General features: G+C 32.7%; 2 protein-coding genes and 2 long non-coding RNA genes across 10 annotated transcripts in view; 3 read left to right on the top strand and 1 right to left on the bottom strand.

Annotated features, from left to right (window-relative positions):
• Window positions 1–359, top strand: part of LOC109130469 (auxin-responsive protein SAUR71-like) — a 2,291-nt gene extending 1,932 nt beyond the window's left edge. Inside the window, exon 2 of the mRNA XM_019240044.1 lies at window positions 5–359. Within this exon, the coding sequence (XP_019095589.1) occupies window positions 5–281 (277 nt within the window). The 3' untranslated portion in view covers window positions 282–359. The remainder of the gene's footprint in view (window positions 1–4) is intronic.
• Window positions 4,091–4,623, top strand: LOC109130414 (auxin-responsive protein SAUR15-like). The gene has a single exon (XM_019239881.1). It carries the CDS (start codon window positions 4,210–4,212, stop codon window positions 4,543–4,545), a length of 336 nt encoding a protein of 111 aa, XP_019095426.1. The 5' UTR covers window positions 4,091–4,209; the 3' UTR covers window positions 4,546–4,623.
• Window positions 6,828–8,571, bottom strand: LOC104760729. 3 transcript variants are annotated; one of them, XR_002036392.1, is made up of 4 exons: window positions 8,090–8,571; window positions 7,939–7,986; window positions 7,727–7,806; window positions 6,828–7,207 (listed from the first exon to the last, which is right to left on the bottom strand). It is a non-coding gene; the product is annotated as an uncharacterized LOC104760729 (long non-coding RNA). The 3 variants fall into 3 exon arrangements; XR_002036394.1 differs by having other exon boundaries at window positions 8,135–8,571; XR_002036393.1 differs by lacking the exon at window positions 7,939–7,986 and having other exon boundaries at window positions 8,194–8,571.
• Window positions 9,567–17,202, top strand: LOC104760728. 5 transcript variants are annotated; one of them, XR_762997.2, is made up of 5 exons: window positions 9,567–9,880; window positions 10,040–10,100; window positions 10,176–10,388; window positions 16,388–16,465; window positions 16,842–17,200. It is a non-coding gene; the product is annotated as an uncharacterized LOC104760728 (long non-coding RNA). The 5 variants fall into 5 exon arrangements; XR_762995.2 differs by having other exon boundaries at window positions 9,569–9,880; window positions 10,040–10,083; window positions 16,842–17,145; XR_002036375.1 differs by lacking the exon at window positions 9,567–9,880 and adding an exon at window positions 16,096–16,199 and having other exon boundaries at window positions 9,887–10,083; window positions 16,842–17,202.

The raw sequence follows: 17,557 nt of genomic DNA, 5'->3' as shown, positions 1-17,557 counted from the left end.
CGAGAACATCGGCATTACCAGAGGAAGGGAGAGTTCGGGTTTACGTAGGTAAAGATAAAGAGAGTCAATGCAAGCTAGAGGTTGAGGCTAATTTGCTAAACCACCCAATGTTTGAGGATCTACTAAGGTTGTCTGAGGAAGAATTTGGACACTCGTACGAAGGAGCCTTAAGGATTGCCTGCGAGATTGATGTCTTCATCAAACTTATCAATCTACACAAAACAACTAATCATCATAACCCTTCCCTTTGCTTTACCCATAATTCCACTAAATTATCGTAGCTTTTATACATTTTTTTTCTTTTCATAATTCTTTATTTCTCTAAACGGAAGAAAAAATGGACAAAGTTCATTCCTTTATTTATTCCTTTATTTATTTTTTGGAGTTTAAAGCCAATGGACAGTTGTATTAGTAATGACTTCATTAAAATATAGTAATTGATATTTTTTGGTTTTTCTAGCAAAGCTGAATATATATATATATTGATCTGATGTTCAGTTACATTATCCCGATGCAATATATCAGTTAACCAAATAGGAATTGCAATACAATTCGAAGCAAATGGAAAGTTGGATAAATTGATCCTTTGTTAATAAATGTGCTGCGGGACTAGAATCTCGTTTTACATGCTGGAACTGATGACAATGTAGTTTTTGTTGTCCAATAGAGAAGATCCTTGCAGATGTTGGTGATGCTTAATTTTCTTATTTTCCATGTAAAACGTTGTTTAGAACAAGTGAATCTACTTGTAGATAACCTAGGAAAAGCCAATAGATGTAGCATATTCGATAGGTGTTATTGTTCACCGGTCTTTTCACCGCAATTGTAGCAATTTCAACATCCTCACCGGTCTTTTTTATGGCTTTTTGAAGATAATATAGTTTTGGGTGCAATCTCCAAATTTAGCGGTCGTTATCACAATGCATGATAATAAGTTCAGTACTCTTGACTCCAAGATCAAATAGCAACTGCTTAAGCCAAATAAGCTCATCAGTAATATCAGCCATGGAACACTACCCATTTTAAGCACTCAATCTTGACCAATACTTAAATTTGGAATGTTTCAAATGATTGTTCTAGTGATTATGTAAAATCGAAGGATTTTATTATTCTAAAAAAAGCAAAATATATTAATGTTCAAGAAAAAGGTAGGCGGTAATCCAGTACCTATAACGCTTAGTCGAGGTTTAAGCGAGTTTAGGCGGTTAAAACCTTACGTAATAAAATATTATAAGTATGATATTATAGATTAAAAATTTATATAACTATATCTTAAAAATAAGAATATTAAATCATAAACAAAAATTAGAGAAAAATATTTCTTTAAATATATCAAACAACATATAAATATGTAAACTTATTGTTGGAAAGTGAATACAAAATACATTAAAACAAGATTCATATGATTTAAGGTGACAAATACAATCGTCTAGGCGTACATGAGCGCCTAACACCTAGACGGGCCTTAACCGACTACTTAGAATACTTTTTAGAATATTTTTTGTCGTAAAAAACAAATTTCAAGCAGGATCTTTAAAAAAAAACACGTTACTGACTACTTTTGTTACTTTTATCTTATTTAGTTCCTCTAAATGCTTAATAATAGATTAGGACCTGCATATTATGATTTTACTAGATTAGGACCTACATAAATATACCAGTAAAAGAAATAAATGTTAAATTTTATTACTGAATTAGTTGTTATAACCCACATAAAAAAAAGTTGTCTCCCGCACACTTTTTAATAAGGGGGAATTTCAAAAATACCTCTTTTGCAATATCATTTTTCAAAAATACCCCCTCTTTCAAACTTTACCAAAAAAAGGCACTAAAAATATACAAATTTTCAAAATTTATGTGTAACCTTATAAATTTATACACAGATTACCTTTATATGTCTGTAATTTTTTATATATATTTTATAAATACAATATAAATACCTTTTAAAAACCTTTTAAAAACTGTTTAAAAACCTTTTAAAAACCTTGTAATTTTTTAAAAAATGTTTTAAAAATTCATAAATATTTGGTTAAGTCTAGAGGTAGTAGTTATTATTTAGAAGTACCTTGTGAACCATATAAAACTTTATAATTTTTCATATTTAAAAAGGGGTATTTTTGAAAATGAATAGATGAAAGGGTTATTTTCACTACAACAAATATCTACATTGATAGCATTAGAGAAACGCTATAATACGTTATTCATAGCTTTTTCACAAACGCTATGTTAGGTCCCTATTATCGTAGGTACCACACATACAATAGCGCCGGATATGTATGCTATTGTAGAGCCTTCTACTATAGCAATAGCGAAATACTTTGTTATCACGTTTTTCTTATTTTAAAAAAATAATATTATAAATCATTTTACACGCTATGTTGTAAGTCATTTTACACGCTATGCTAGGAGCTTCTACCATAGCTATATCATAGCACTAATCGAAGGTTATAATATATTTTATTGTATCACAAAATTAGTGCTATTTTATTTATTATCGTAATATTTTTTTTTCAAATTTTATTTAATTAGATTTATATTTTTATATTTCATAAAATAATCAACATACAGTACATAACCTTAAAATTACATTAATCAAAAAAATCTTACATAACAAAGTGCCACCAAGTCTTAAACAAAATAAAACTAACATCACAAAGAATAGAGACAAACTTGACAAGTACAGGATCTTGAGTGAGTTCAAGCTTCTTCATTGTTCCAAGGTACACATCCTCCAGAGAAACCTTCAGTAAATATAGCCTCGGCGAGTGAGTTAGCACAAAAAATCTTAGAACACATAACAGCTGATTCATTGATTTCTCTTTCTCTAAATATGGAGGAGACCGGTTTCCCCCATGGTGGTTTCTTTCTGGCCCTGAACCACATTTATCTCTTCTTCTGTCTCCCCCACCACTACCATAGCCTTTCCCTCCTCTACCACCGCCTCTGCACAGTTCACAAATTTTTTGCAAGGACTACAATATTATATCAGACACAGACCATCTTTTTAAAAACCAGCTTACTACTGAAAATGAACTGACCAAACACAACAAGGGCGAGTCTTATAACGCATGGATAACCTACAGTTAAAGATGCAACTTATATGGGGAAATACTTGAAGCTTATAAGAAACATNGCACCTTACATTTAGCCCTAAATCTGCTGGCTAAAGGTCTAATCCGTTGGAATTTATGTCCTTAACTTTCTAATTAATATTATAACATCTTTGTTAATCCACATATCTTATTTGATGGGATATTATTAAGATACATATGGTGTTCATATTTAAACTTTTTAATTTAAAGAGATGTACAAAAAAACAAAAAAAAAACAAAAAAAAAACAAAAACATTTTTCTTTTCATAGGACAAAAAATACAAATAACTACTTTTTCTAAAGCTACAATAAAATAAAATTACAAATTTTACAAAAATACACGAAACAATATCGAATTATTTTGCAAACTAAATCAGTTCATGGGTATAACATGGTGCAATCATTATATAAGATATAGCAAAAATACATATAATAATCCAGCTATGATAAAATAATATATTATAAAATTTGTCCGAACAAGTTGGGATGATAATTAAAATAGACTAATATATAAACCCATTCTAGAGATGGTATATTAAAATGATCATATTATTAAAGAAAGAGAGCCACGTCTAGTCATCCATTCCTATCTGCCAAATCGCTGGCTTTCAGAATCTTTCTATTCTCGACTCGAGTCGGATCGGTCAGTATCAATGGTTCGACCAGTTAACCAAATTTCACAGTCGATCAAATTGGTATTTAAAACTCTTTATTCCCGAAGATCTCGTTACTTCAACAAAATCTTGCCACTCTATTTTTGTTAGTTTGTATTTTCATCTATTGCGTCGTGGTTTGAATTGTGCAAATTGGTAAATATATGCCAATACTAAACCACCGGTTTGGTTTAGCTTATTCAGCTGCAAGCCAAGTAAATTAGAGTCGGTGCGACAAACGATCTGATTCTCCGCAGCTTCTTCATAAAAACGTTAGACCTTTCTCCTTTTTTTCTTGTTCACTACGTAAACCCAACAACACTTGTGTATACATACATATATAAATGTGTATATCCACAATATTGTTATCTTACAATTACAAACGAAAAACACACATTATTCTAAGAGAGGAGAAACAAAAAAAAAACAAAGTCAGAAGTTTAATACCAACCAGTCAGAAGAGAATGAGAAGCTTGGTGAAGAAGCTACTATGGTGCGGAGCCAAGAACTATGTGTCTCCGAGAACATCGGCATTACCAGAGGAAGGGAGAGTTCGGGTTTACGTAGGTAAAGATAAAGAGAGTCAATGCAAGCTAGAGGTTGAGGCTAATTTGCTAAACCACCCAATGTTTGAGGATCTACTAAGGTTGTCTGAGGAAGAATTTGGACACTCGTACGAAGGAGCCTTAAGGATTGCCTGCGAGATTGATGTCTTCATCAAACTTATCAATCTACACAAAACAACTAATCATCATAACCCTTCCCTTTGCTTTACCCATAATTCCACTAAATTATCGTAGCTTTTATACATTTTTTTTCTTTTCATAATTCTTTATTTCTCTAAACGGAAGAAAAAATGGACAAAGTTCATTCCTTTATTTATTCCTTTATTTATTTTTTGGAGTTTAAAGCCAATGGACAGTTGTATTAGTAATGACTTCATTAAAATATAGTAATTGATATTTTTTGGTTTTTCTAGCAAAGCTGAATATATATATATATTGATCTGATGTTCAGTTACATTATCCCGATGCAATATATCAGTTAACCAAATAGGAATTGCAATACAATTCGAAGCAAATGGAAAGTTGGATAAATTGATCCTTTGTTAATAAATGTGCTGCGGGACTAGAATCTCGTTTTACATGCTGGAACTGATGACAATGTAGTTTTTGTTGTCCAATAGAGAAGATCCTTGCAGATGTTGGTGATGCTTAATTTTCTTATTTTCCATGTAAAACGTTGTTTAGAACAAGTGAATCTACTTGTAGATAACCTAGGAAAAGCCAATAGATGTAGCATATTCGATAGGTGTTATTGTTCACCGGTCTTTTCACCGCAATTGTAGCAATTTCAACATCCTCACCGGTCTTTTTTATGGCTTTTTGAAGATAATATAGTTTTGGGTGCAATCTCCAAATTTAGCGGTCGTTATCACAATGCATGATAATAAGTTCAGTACTCTTGACTCCAAGATCAAATAGCAACTGCTTAAGCCAAATAAGCTCATCAGTAATATCAGCCATGGAACACTACCCATTTTAAGCACTCAATCTTGACCAATACTTAAATTTGGAATGTTTCAAATGATTGTTCTAGTGATTATGTAAAATCGAAGGATTTTATTATTCTAAAAAAAGCAAAATATATTAATGTTCAAGAAAAAGGTAGGCGGTAATCCAGTACCTATAACGCTTAGTCGAGGTTTAAGCGAGTTTAGGCGGTTAAAACCTTACGTAATAAAATATTATAAGTATGATATTATAGATTAAAAATTTATATAACTATATCTTAAAAATAAGAATATTAAATCATAAACAAAAATTAGAGAAAAATATTTCTTTAAATATATCAAACAACATATAAATATGTAAACTTATTGTTGGAAAGTGAATACAAAATACATTAAAACAAGATTCATATGATTTAAGGTGACAAATACAATCGTCTAGGCGTACATGAGCGCCTAACACCTAGACGGGCCTTAACCGACTACTTAGAATACTTTTTAGAATATTTTTTGTCGTAAAAAACAAATTTCAAGCAGGATCTTTAAAAAAAAACACGTTACTGACTACTTTTGTTACTTTTATCTTATTTAGTTCCTCTAAATGCTTAATAATAGATTAGGACCTGCATATTATGATTTTACTAGATTAGGACCTACATAAATATACCAGTAAAAGAAATAAATGTTAAATTTTATTACTGAATTAGTTGTTATAACCCACATAAAAAAAAGTTGTCTCCCGCACACTTTTTAATAAGGGGGAATTTCAAAAATACCTCTTTTGCAATATCATTTTTCAAAAATACCCCCTCTTTCAAACTTTACCAAAAAAAGGCACTAAAAATATACAAATTTTCAAAATTTATGTGTAACCTTATAAATTTATACACAGATTACCTTTATATGTCTGTAATTTTTTATATATATTTTATAAATACAATATAAATACCTTTTAAAAACCTTTTAAAAACTGTTTAAAAACCTTTTAAAAACCTTGTAATTTTTTAAAAAATGTTTTAAAAATTCATAAATATTTGGTTAAGTCTAGAGGTAGTAGTTATTATTTAGAAGTACCTTGTGAACCATATAAAACTTTATAATTTTTCATATTTAAAAAGGGGTATTTTTGAAAATGAATAGATGAAAGGGTTATTTTCACTACAACAAATATCTACATTGATAGCATTAGAGAAACGCTATAATACGTTATTCATAGCTTTTTCACAAACGCTATGTTAGGTCCCTATTATCGTAGGTACCACACATACAATAGCGCCGGATATGTATGCTATTGTAGAGCCTTCTACTATAGCAATAGCGAAATACTTTGTTATCACGTTTTTCTTATTTTAAAAAAATAATATTATAAATCATTTTACACGCTATGTTGTAAGTCATTTTACACGCTATGCTAGGAGCTTCTACCATAGCTATATCATAGCACTAATCGAAGGTTATAATATATTTTATTGTATCACAAAATTAGTGCTATTTTATTTATTATCGTAATATTTTTTTTTCAAATTTTATTTAATTAGATTTATATTTTTATATTTCATAAAATAATCAACATACAGTACATAACCTTAAAATTACATTAATCAAAAAAATCTTACATAACAAAGTGCCACCAAGTCTTAAACAAAATAAAACTAACATCACAAAGAATAGAGACAAACTTGACAAGTACAGGATCTTGAGTGAGTTCAAGCTTCTTCATTGTTCCAAGGTACACATCCTCCAGAGAAACCTTCAGTAAATATAGCCTCGGCGAGTGAGTTAGCACAAAAAATCTTAGAACACATAACAGCTGATTCATTGATTTCTCTTTCTCTAAATATGGAGGAGACCGGTTTCCCCCATGGTGGTTTCTTTCTGGCCCTGAACCACATTTATCTCTTCTTCTGTCTCCCCCACCACTACCATAGCCTTTCCCTCCTCTACCACCGCCTCTGCACAGTTCACAAATTTTTTGCAAGGACTACAATATTATATCAGACACAGACCATCTTTTTAAAAACCAGCTTACTACTGAAAATGAACTGACCAAACACAACAAGGGCGAGTCTTATAACGCATGGATAACCTACAGTTAAAGATGCAACTTATATGGGGAAATACTTGAAGCTTATAAGAAACATGAACGTAAAACCCCTCTTCATAATTAAAAGCACCCACAGAGAAATGTTATAAGATATCTTTGACTCTTAGATATAATTAATATGGCGTGAACATAGACATAAGGCATTGTTTGATTATATAACGAACTAACAACCCTTTCTGCCAGACCGAGATGAGTGTACAAAGCAGATACCCATTAGGAAACAAGTCGCATACAGTCTTTAGAGACAAGGAACACAAACTTAGCATAGCAAAAGCTCTTATTCCCAACCAAAATAATAAATCTAAGAACCTAAAACAATTACAGCACACAAATCTGTAAAATCAAAGAAATTAATAAGATTATGGACCTGGGAATGGTGAAGTCTTCTGTTTCATGTTGCTTCGATAGCCATGCGAGTAAAACATTTCCTTGGATTCACTTCAACTCCTGCAAATGCACAAATCGTTGATCAACACCCAGCTCCATGAAAAATAAATAAACATCCAAAATTAAAGCTTCTAAATTAACTTCAACATCAGGTTTATCCTCAAAGAAGAACAAAAAAAGTATTTGGAGTACCTCAAATTTCATGAGATGTTCAAGGATTGTTGCTCCTACATATGAACCCTAGTAGGAGAAATTAAAAGAATCTCTTCTACTTTAGCAACTAAACTACAACGAAACTGATGTTTAACCACACTTAAGCAGATATGCATTTTTTCTCACTCACCAATTTAAGAAAACTTAAACAAGGACCCAATTATGAACTGTTTACCTCCTTCTCGTTAAAGTCAAATCGACAAAGCGCAACAAGGACCAATTCTGAATGTTTACCTCCGAGATACAGGTCTTTAATGGTGTTGAGTTCCTTCTCCCTCTCTCTCTCAACTAATTTCTCAATCCTTGCCTTCTTCCTAGCCTTAGCCTCCTCCTCTCGCTCCTTTACGATGGTCACGCTCTCGCTCTCTGTCTTTCTTTCTCTCTTTCCTGTCTCGGTCCCTTTCTCAGTGCCGATCTCGGTCTTGATCCTTGTCCCGATTGTGTTATATCCATTGGCGTCTTCAGTCTTGAGCTGGGAGCAACCGATTTGATCGCGGTGAAGACTTCACGGTGGAATCGATGGGAGAGTCGAAGAGACGATATAGGTTTAGATTTGGGGATTTTTTTTTTTTAAAATGTTTTGTCGTAAAGAGAGAGGTATGTTTTTTTTTTCTTTGCCTAAAAAATGTTACTTAAAATTTTGGAACTGAGATATATGGCGCTTTAAGTAATTGTTTCCTCAAAATATTGGTGGAATAAATGATTTTAGCTTCCTTGATCATTTTTTTTGTTAGTGTTGTTTTAATGCTATTGTATAGTAATTAAAAATAAAGTTCTATGTTTCATAGCAGTTACTAAAATGATCTATCCTCTTCTGCTATCAATGTAGATATTTTTTGTAGTGTTTTGAAATTTTTTTAGTGTTCTGAAAAGGCTACACCCAAAAGGATATTTCTTAAAGATTCTCTTTTAATAATTATTTGGAAATTTTTAAAAAACCAGATTAAACCTCAGGTACTCTACTTTTCAGTACAACTAGGTTTGAACCCGCGATACACCGCGGAACGAAGCTTAATAATGTTTTATAAATTAGGCAATTAACGGTAAAACTATGTATAAAACCTATTATATATGTATTGTTCGTGAATGTCGAATATAATATATAAGCGGGTTAATTTAGGTTTGAATCCGCGGGGCATTGGAAACAATTTATGGTTTTTAACCATCTAAATGTGTTAATTTTTATTGACATATTAAACTGATTTTTAGGTGTAGTAGTTTGATTGTTGTAAGAGTATATTTATTTTAAAATATTTATTTCTAAAACAGTTTGTGTGTTATTTTTTTCTCTTTTAGTAGAATAGTTTAATTGCTACATTTTTTAATTAAGAAGTAGGTTGTTTATCTTAGTTCTATACTAAAAATTAGAAATAATAGTTTTTTCACAATTTCATGACTTGGCATATGTGCATATATTTTGTTTTGTTTTGTAAATATAATATTTAATTTGAAATGTATAGTCCCCATCTAAATTTTTATTTAAACGACCCATATATGTAATGGATTTCGTGTGAATTGCATTAGTATATTTGTAATGGGCTAGGCCTTTTCATTATTACCATATTGCAGGGATGCAAAATTTGTAAGAAAAATATATGATTAAAAGAATTGAAACGATGAGAGAAAAGAATTGGGAACGACGCCCACCTGTTCTTCTTTGTTCATTGTTGTAATTCATTTCTCAGCTTCTTATTCGTTCCTCTTATCATAGTCATTTAGATGATAAAACTTCCATATTTCGTTCTACATCTTCAGAAACAGTCAATTGATTTGGTATATCTCAATATTGAAAAAGATAATTTCAAAACGGTAAATAAGGTACTTACGGCTACAAAGGATGGACAATCGATTTGAACTTAATCGATTAAGACGGGAGGTGTTTAGGGATTTTGATAATTCCAAAAACCAATCGATCATCTGGGTAAGCAGCTTCTCAAATCTTTCTGAATAATCTCTACTTGTACGATTTATACCATTTACGGTTTTATCTAGGTTTGAATAAATTTTTTTTTTCCGGTTTACTTTATGAAATTGGCTCACTGATTTAACCTGTGATGTGTGTTTTGTTCATCTTTCGGAGGAAACAACTGCTGGATACATAAACTTTCGAGCAACCGATGGAAGGTGATAACTTCCGCTTGGTAATAACTATTTTAACCAAGTTCTGCTGAATTTTGTGATTGTATTGACTTACGACATGTTTTCTACTGGATCAGGCTCTTTCATTGTGTTGAAGATAAACTACAATCAGATAAGTATTTTGATCCTTGGGAAATTAATATTAACAGGAAGTGATTGCTTATGCCTATTTAAAAGCTAAGTGGCTTTTTATAATATCTTTGTAGGTGACCTGAAAACATCATATAATTACCGAAAACAAAGGCTGGGAACTTTCTTCATCGTACAAAGGAGTAACTTCATTTCATAAGGTTGGTTTTCTCGAACCCCCACTTATGCAGTCTAATCTTGGTTTATTAATTTATGAAATACGAAAAAAACTTCCACTGGATGGTTTGATAATTGTATCAAACTATGAAAAATTTAAGTTCAATAAAATCTTACTTCTAACAGATAAAGTAATGAAAATATTAAAACATTTCACGTTATCAAGATGCTTCCTCATCACATTGTTCCAATAAACCTCTGGCCAAACATGTTTCCTTGTATGAGTCGTAGAGCACACCGTTGTAGGTTCTCAAATCTTCATCATTTGTTGGTCCTTTCAAATACCTGAAAAGGAGTTTCAAACAAACATTACCATGGAAGTTACTTAAAATATCTGCTGTCCTTCGTTTCCCGATTGTGAATTGCTTTCTTTCAAAAAGTTCCAGCTTCTGATTCCATGAAAAAAACTGAGGGACACCTTCAAAAGTAAGATCTAGCCTCTGAACACTTAACATTCAGATCAAACCAAGCCCGAATAAGTGGATCTTGAATGTTTTTCATATTACTTTTTCCCTGAAAGAGGAAGAGGTTTACTTTTTTTTTGCTTATGTGTTTGATAGTTAAAACCTTAAAATCTGTATACATATTTATACTATTCAACTTTATAGGGTTTTATTCCAAAATTTGTTTCAAATTAATCAGGATATACCGCGATTTCAACAGGAATAAAATATTCTGTTTACGATTTAAGTAAACAGATTTGGTGAGAAAGTAATAATTGGAAAACCCAAAAAAAGAAAGAAAATATTTAGTTGGTTTTCCTAGTAAAGGACAAAATTTGTGACGAAATTTTTAGTTTATAGTGAGATTTTCTTCTTATTTAAATACTGATATCTTATTTAAAAAACATTGATATATCTTAACGATTCATGAAAACCTAGATCAGTGTTTTTAAAAGATACCTACTTCGCTTTCAAAAATCATACATAGCTTTGTTTTATTGGATTCTAAAATCTGTTAACAGATGTTCATAACAAAAACTAATTCCGTAGATTCTGAAATATTTCCTTGTAAACAACATTCATTGTCTGCTTGTGCGGCTCCCCTTCTTTATCAACGATAAGCACTTTCAAACCGTTCTTTGATGTCACCCTTGACAAAGCTACATATAGCTGTCCATGAGAAAACACTGGTCGAGGAAGAAACAAACCCACTTCTTCTAGTGATTGTCCTTGAATCTTGTTAATTGTCATTGCAAAAGCCACTGCTAATGGAAACTGTCTTCTCCTCATCCTAAAAGGCAGCTTAGTATCTGATGGTTTAATTAAGATCTTAGGAATCAAAACTTTGTCTCCAACTCTGTCCCCCGTAATAACGCAAGCTTCTAATACATTATTCCCCATCTGTGTAATCTGCAATCTTGTACTGTTACGTAAACCACCTTTAGGATCAATATTCCGTAGCAACATAACAGAAGCACCAATCTTAAGACGTAAACTGTGATTTGGCAATCCAGATAGTCTTATATTATTCAAAAAATCAGAACTGAATACTAGGTTGTTTAGTGATTCGCTATCCTGAGGGTCAATACTATCAACCCTTGTTTTAAAACGCGGCCGCCGAGGCTGCCGAGGCGCCGGTTAATCGCTTGGCGGTGGTGCTCCGCCGGGATTTTATCCAAATCGGTTGTAAAATCGGAAAAACGAAAAAAAGTTGATCTATTTAACTGAAAATAAGATGATAGATGTTAGATCTAATATTGGGTTATCAAAAACAGTTGAATTAACAAAGAAATCGATGAAAAACGGGTAAATAAATAACCTGCGGGCATGAACTAGGGTTACAGGTTCGAGTGGAAAAGATGAATTTGAAATGACTATTTTACCCTTTATTAAAAATGAGAGAAAATGCATAAAATTGAGTTTTGTGGCGTCAAACCCGCGATACACTATGTGGGAAACGTGTCACTAACCAACTGAGCTGTGCTTTTCTCTAATAAATCACACGCAGACAAAGTATATAACCACCAAATATTATAATATTAATATTAATTATAAAAATATTAAAAATACCCTAAAACTAGTCACCGATTAATTCCCGTATAATCTCCGATTAATCAATTAATCGCTAGGCCCTCTTCAACCGCCCGACTAGCGCCTAGCGATTTTTAAAACATGGCTATCAACACTTAAGTACACCATTTCTTCTCCTATATAGACATAAATTTAGAACATATTCGATATTTCATGAGCTAAATTATAATTAAAATTTAATATTGTTGAGTATTTACTAACCTTGAAGCTTTTCAAGCAATCGTTCATTTATGGTGTGAACATCACTGTTGGTTGGACATAAGATAGCTCTGGTCTGAAAATTTTTTGGATCTTTTTCGTTGTGCAACATTTCCAAATTTCCATACACGGCTCTGCTTATAGCATCAATCGGATCACCAACATTTCTGATTAGGAATTCATCTGGAATATCAATTAGAGCTTCCCCATCGTTAGGCTCAGCAATTTTCCTATCTCCAACAGCTAATATCCAATCAGAAAACTCCTTGATACTTTCTGCTTCACTCTTAGACACTCCATTTGACATAAGCCGCATGTTCTTTGTCAAAGTTTGAACCTTACAATGTTCCACAGATATGATGAATTTAAAGACGCTAGAACAATTTGAGCCCTACCAGCAACGTTGATAACTGGGAGAACTTGTCTGAAATCACCTCCAAAGACAACAACCTTTCCACTTAATGGCTTATTATCACTATTTCTCATAATATCTGACAAACATCTATCCAAATTCTCAAAACAATATCTGCTCATCATTGGTGCTTCATCCCATATGATCAAAGATGTTTCTTTCAACATGTTAGCAAGATCTGAAGTAGGATTGATATTACACATTGAAAAATCATCAGGGTTTATTGGGATACAAAACCTTGAATGTGCAGTCCTTCCACCCTCCAACAACAAAGACGCAATACCGCTTGATACGACATTTATTGCTATCAATCCCCTATATCTAACAGCAGCAAACAAAGTTTTCCACATAAAAGTCTTCCCAGTCCCTCCAAAGCCGTATACAAACAACACTCCGCCATTGTCTATCAAAACAGTACCCATGATCTCTTCATATATTGCTCGTTGTTCTGATGTCATCATATTTATCCATTCATCATGTTTCTCCTTCAAATAGTCACGATTGTAGTTCTTTTCTTCTATAATGAGACGGTTTGAATGATCAACACCCATGTCAGTTGGCTTAGGCATATCGTTGAATGCTTGTAGAGTTCTACCATTGCTTAACATCAACTCTTCTATCTCATGGAGAGTATAATTCTTCTTCTCATCCTCTGTTAAATTCAATGTTGCAGATGATATTACATGTTAGTGAAATTATAGTTTGCAAAATGAGAAACTTTCAAAACATACATAAAACAACTTTAAAACTCTTATTTTTTTAAAAAAGACAGACTCACAAACCTGGATTATTGTATTGTTCTCTTTTCTTGTGCTTGATGTCTTCTGATAATACTTGCCAAGTTGTTTCCCACACATGCTCAAGTCTTGATAAACAACCATCTAGAAGCATCATTGTGAATAAATTACAAAAGTTGCGGTCCAAAAAACCATGCACTTGCTTCTAGAATACTGTCTATATAAGCCTGATCGTCTTCCAAAATACCACGTGCCCAACATGCTTTTTTGTATGTATCATAGACAACACCTCTGAATGTTCTAATATCTTCATCACTTTTAGGACCAGTCACTATACCAATAAGTATTCTCATGTAATATTCAGCTTCCATCTTCTGTGGGACATAATTGATTCTTCCTATAGAGAAACCTCTCTCCCTAAGCTTCCATTGCTTCTTTTTACCATCCCAAGTAAAATATTTTGGTATTTCAGCATAAGTGAACTGTCTAGCAAACTCGTTAACCTGATTCAGTTTGAGGTAGGCCATGAACATAGAATCTACATTAACTCTTCTTTCCAAAACATCTTCAATGTTCTCTTTTTCTTTGTAATATACTGGTTGCTTTCCTGGAGGATGGAACAAAATTTTCATCACTGGTATGCTTCTATACTGTATTGGAAATTTGAAAAGCCTCCAAGCTGCTTCTGAAGCTGATACATATCTTCAAAAAAAAAAATTGTGATTAACATTTTTTCTACACAAACAGCCAATAATATACTTTAATTTTTTTAATAATAGAGAAAACAAATACCTGCAATCAAACCAGTTTTTTACTTCATCTTTTTTCTTTTCTTCGAGATTTATAGAAGATGAAGTATCACCCGTCCCTGCTTCCTTTGTGATGTTAGAACCATTACCGACGCAATTATCATCTGAAGTAGTTTTGTTTTTAGGTTCTATCACAAATGCTACAAGATCTTGTCCCTTGTTAATATACTTAAATAAGTACTTGATTGAACCAGATTGGTTGCACCACTCAACATTGATGTGAGCCCGATAGCGCAATGATAGGAGACGATTATAAGGAACAACATATTTGTTATCGCACTTTATTCCATTCTTCTCTACATAAGCCGTAGATACTCTTCTCCTATATACTGGATATCCATCTTTGCAAACACTTGTATCTTCAACATGGACCTTAGGGAAAAATTTGGAACATTTTCCATCAACCATACATGGTGAATTTGGGTTAGCCGCACCACACGGTCCGTGGATCATGCAATCCTTTACAACATCGTATAGTTCAGGATCTTGAAGCTTATCTGGAATCTCAGCAGATATGATCTTGGTAATATCATCGCATGTTGGTAATTTACAACTTTGATCCATAAATAGAAGGATATGTGCATGGGGTAGTCCACATTTCTGAAATTCAATGGTGTACATTGCTGCAATAGTAGAAACAGATTGTAAGTAAAATCATTCGTAAGAATTTAATTTAGGAAGCTCAACATAATACTTACCCGCTGTAGTCTTGCCAAGAATATGTTCTTCGGTTAAATCTCTCATAAGAGACTCAAGTTTTATCTTGAATATACGACAAATAATGTCTGGTCTATCATTTGAATTCAATTTTCTCTTCTTCAAGTACCTTGTTATTTCTGGCCACTTGGGATTACATGTAAAAGTAATGAATATGTCGGGAAACCCATACTGTTTACATGTAGTCATGGCATCATAATAATTCTGCAACATATAGCGAGGTCCGCCAGTAAAAGATGCGGGGATTTGAACTTGCTTTCCCTGCTCTTCCATGTTAGGGATTCGCAAATCTAAGAAGACAAACCATCTGGTGCACATCAACTTCTTGGCAAGCATCATAGATTTCATCAGCAAATGATCCCCACAAAGTACATGTCATCCTCACATCACTGTAATTTGCAGCAAACTACTATTAGTTTTAAATCTAAAATCATAAATCTACAAGTTTTATCACATCCAAGAGTCTAAATAAGAATGTTGTTTACTTCTCATCCCTGAGTTCAAAATCAATCTTGTGTGTGGGCTTGCTCTGGACATCTATCGTCTGCATCTCACCAACGTTAACCACTTGACCAACAATATCTGGTTAAAGATGATTATAAATTAGTAATTACCATTGAATCAATGAACCAAAGTAAGAGCTAGATTTCTTTTTACATATTAGGAAGTTTGGATTTAGGTTTCCAGATAAGACCGAGTCAAATCGGCTGAGAGATAGGAACAGATCATCAGATATAGAGTCGACCATCTCGACTACGGTTTGATACCTGAAAGTCATCTTGTAGCGATGACTGGTTGGTTTGAATTGGCCACTGGCAAGGCTTAAACCAAAATTTTCAATGGATCTCCATTGTCCAGAAGTGAACCTATTCTCGAAACGGTTGATGAGGTATTTTTTGCACAAAGCATAGATTTTTGTTCCCTGTAAACGATATAGATATATATTAGGAATATGTAAATTGTTGTTATATATGTACATATTAGGAAATTATATGATATTTATACTTACTTGGACATCAACAAGTACCATGTCGAAGGTTTCACCAAAAAGTGTGGTATATGTTTTCATGTATGCAGGACCCTTACCTGCACCTTTCATGAAGTCTTGAATGGCTTGATTTCTCGGAGGAAAGCGTATGAAGCAGCCATTGCGAGGTTTGTGTTTTAATCTTTGTGTTCGAGATATTCTGTGTGTGAGATGATTTTGTTTATGCATTTGTTGACGATATTTATGGGTGAATGGTAGATTATATGTTTTTCAGCACAAAATCTTTGATACTTATTCGATCAAGGTTTACTCGGTTGTTAGGTTTGATATAAGGGAAGTTTAGATTATGCAATACTAACATTTAGGGATTTTTCGAGATTAGGATGTTCTGATTTTTGAATGATTGATTGAGCGAATATCTTTTAGCAGCGATGATAAAGCCGTGATTGTTGTGGTTTTTAAATAAGGAAGATCTTTAAAAATATGGAAACAACTTGTACAGATATATGTTATCGTAATGAGCTTTTTTGTTTTCGTATACAGGCTTTATTGGAGGGCTTTTTATTAATGTGAAAACAAAGGAAAAATGAAGCCGGGTTAAAGGCAAAAGACGCGGATCCTCTACCCTTCTGGGCGGGTAATATCTTTTCATGTGGGCGGACAAATGTGCCCTTGCGAATTTTCAGAATCATTTTAGATTTGCTCGAATTGAATGGCAATTTGAGTAATTAGAAGGAGGATTTCGAACATTTTCCCAAACATACTCCTCTTTTAATTATATATAGAGATATAATAAATTATTTATTATACGTGTATCATCTTAATAGATAAAAGCTAAATTATACAAGAATAACATGTGTTGTATTTATATTAATAATATATAAAAGCTAAATAATAAGTAACTTTTAGTGCGCAACGAGGACGTTGCGATCTGTTAGTGGGAGTGAATTATGACACCCTAATTTCAGAGACTTGCAGAGAGATTTAAAAAGAATTGATATGGTCACCTATGTCACCAAATTACACATATATATTTGGTCAAAGATCTAGAGAGAAATCCACAGTTATGAAGAAATAAAATAAATAGTCGAGTAAGTGAAAGGAATGCAAATAAATAAAATACGAAAGTTCCTAAAGATGGGGGTAATCGAATCCTAAGTGTTCTAGACCAGTACGGATGCCTTACATGCCTCAAGCAATTATTTCCTAGACAATGAACCTCTAAGACCTTGTCACCACACTTTCGCACTAGCAACAAT

The sequence above is a fragment of the Camelina sativa genome, chromosome 18 (genome assembly GCF_000633955.1).
Source record: "Camelina sativa cultivar DH55 chromosome 18, Cs, whole genome shotgun sequence".
Classification (NCBI taxonomy): Eukaryota; Viridiplantae; Streptophyta; class Magnoliopsida; order Brassicales; family Brassicaceae; genus Camelina; species Camelina sativa.
Note: the sequence above shows the minus strand (reverse complement) of the source record. Positions and strands in the feature narration are given on the sequence as shown.

Bases quoted from the DNA above. Each gene is read 5' to 3' on its own strand.
- LOC109130414 (XM_019239881.1), top strand. From the start codon at position 4,210: ATGAGAAGCTTGGTGAAGAAGCTACTATGGTGCGGAGCCAAGAACTAT.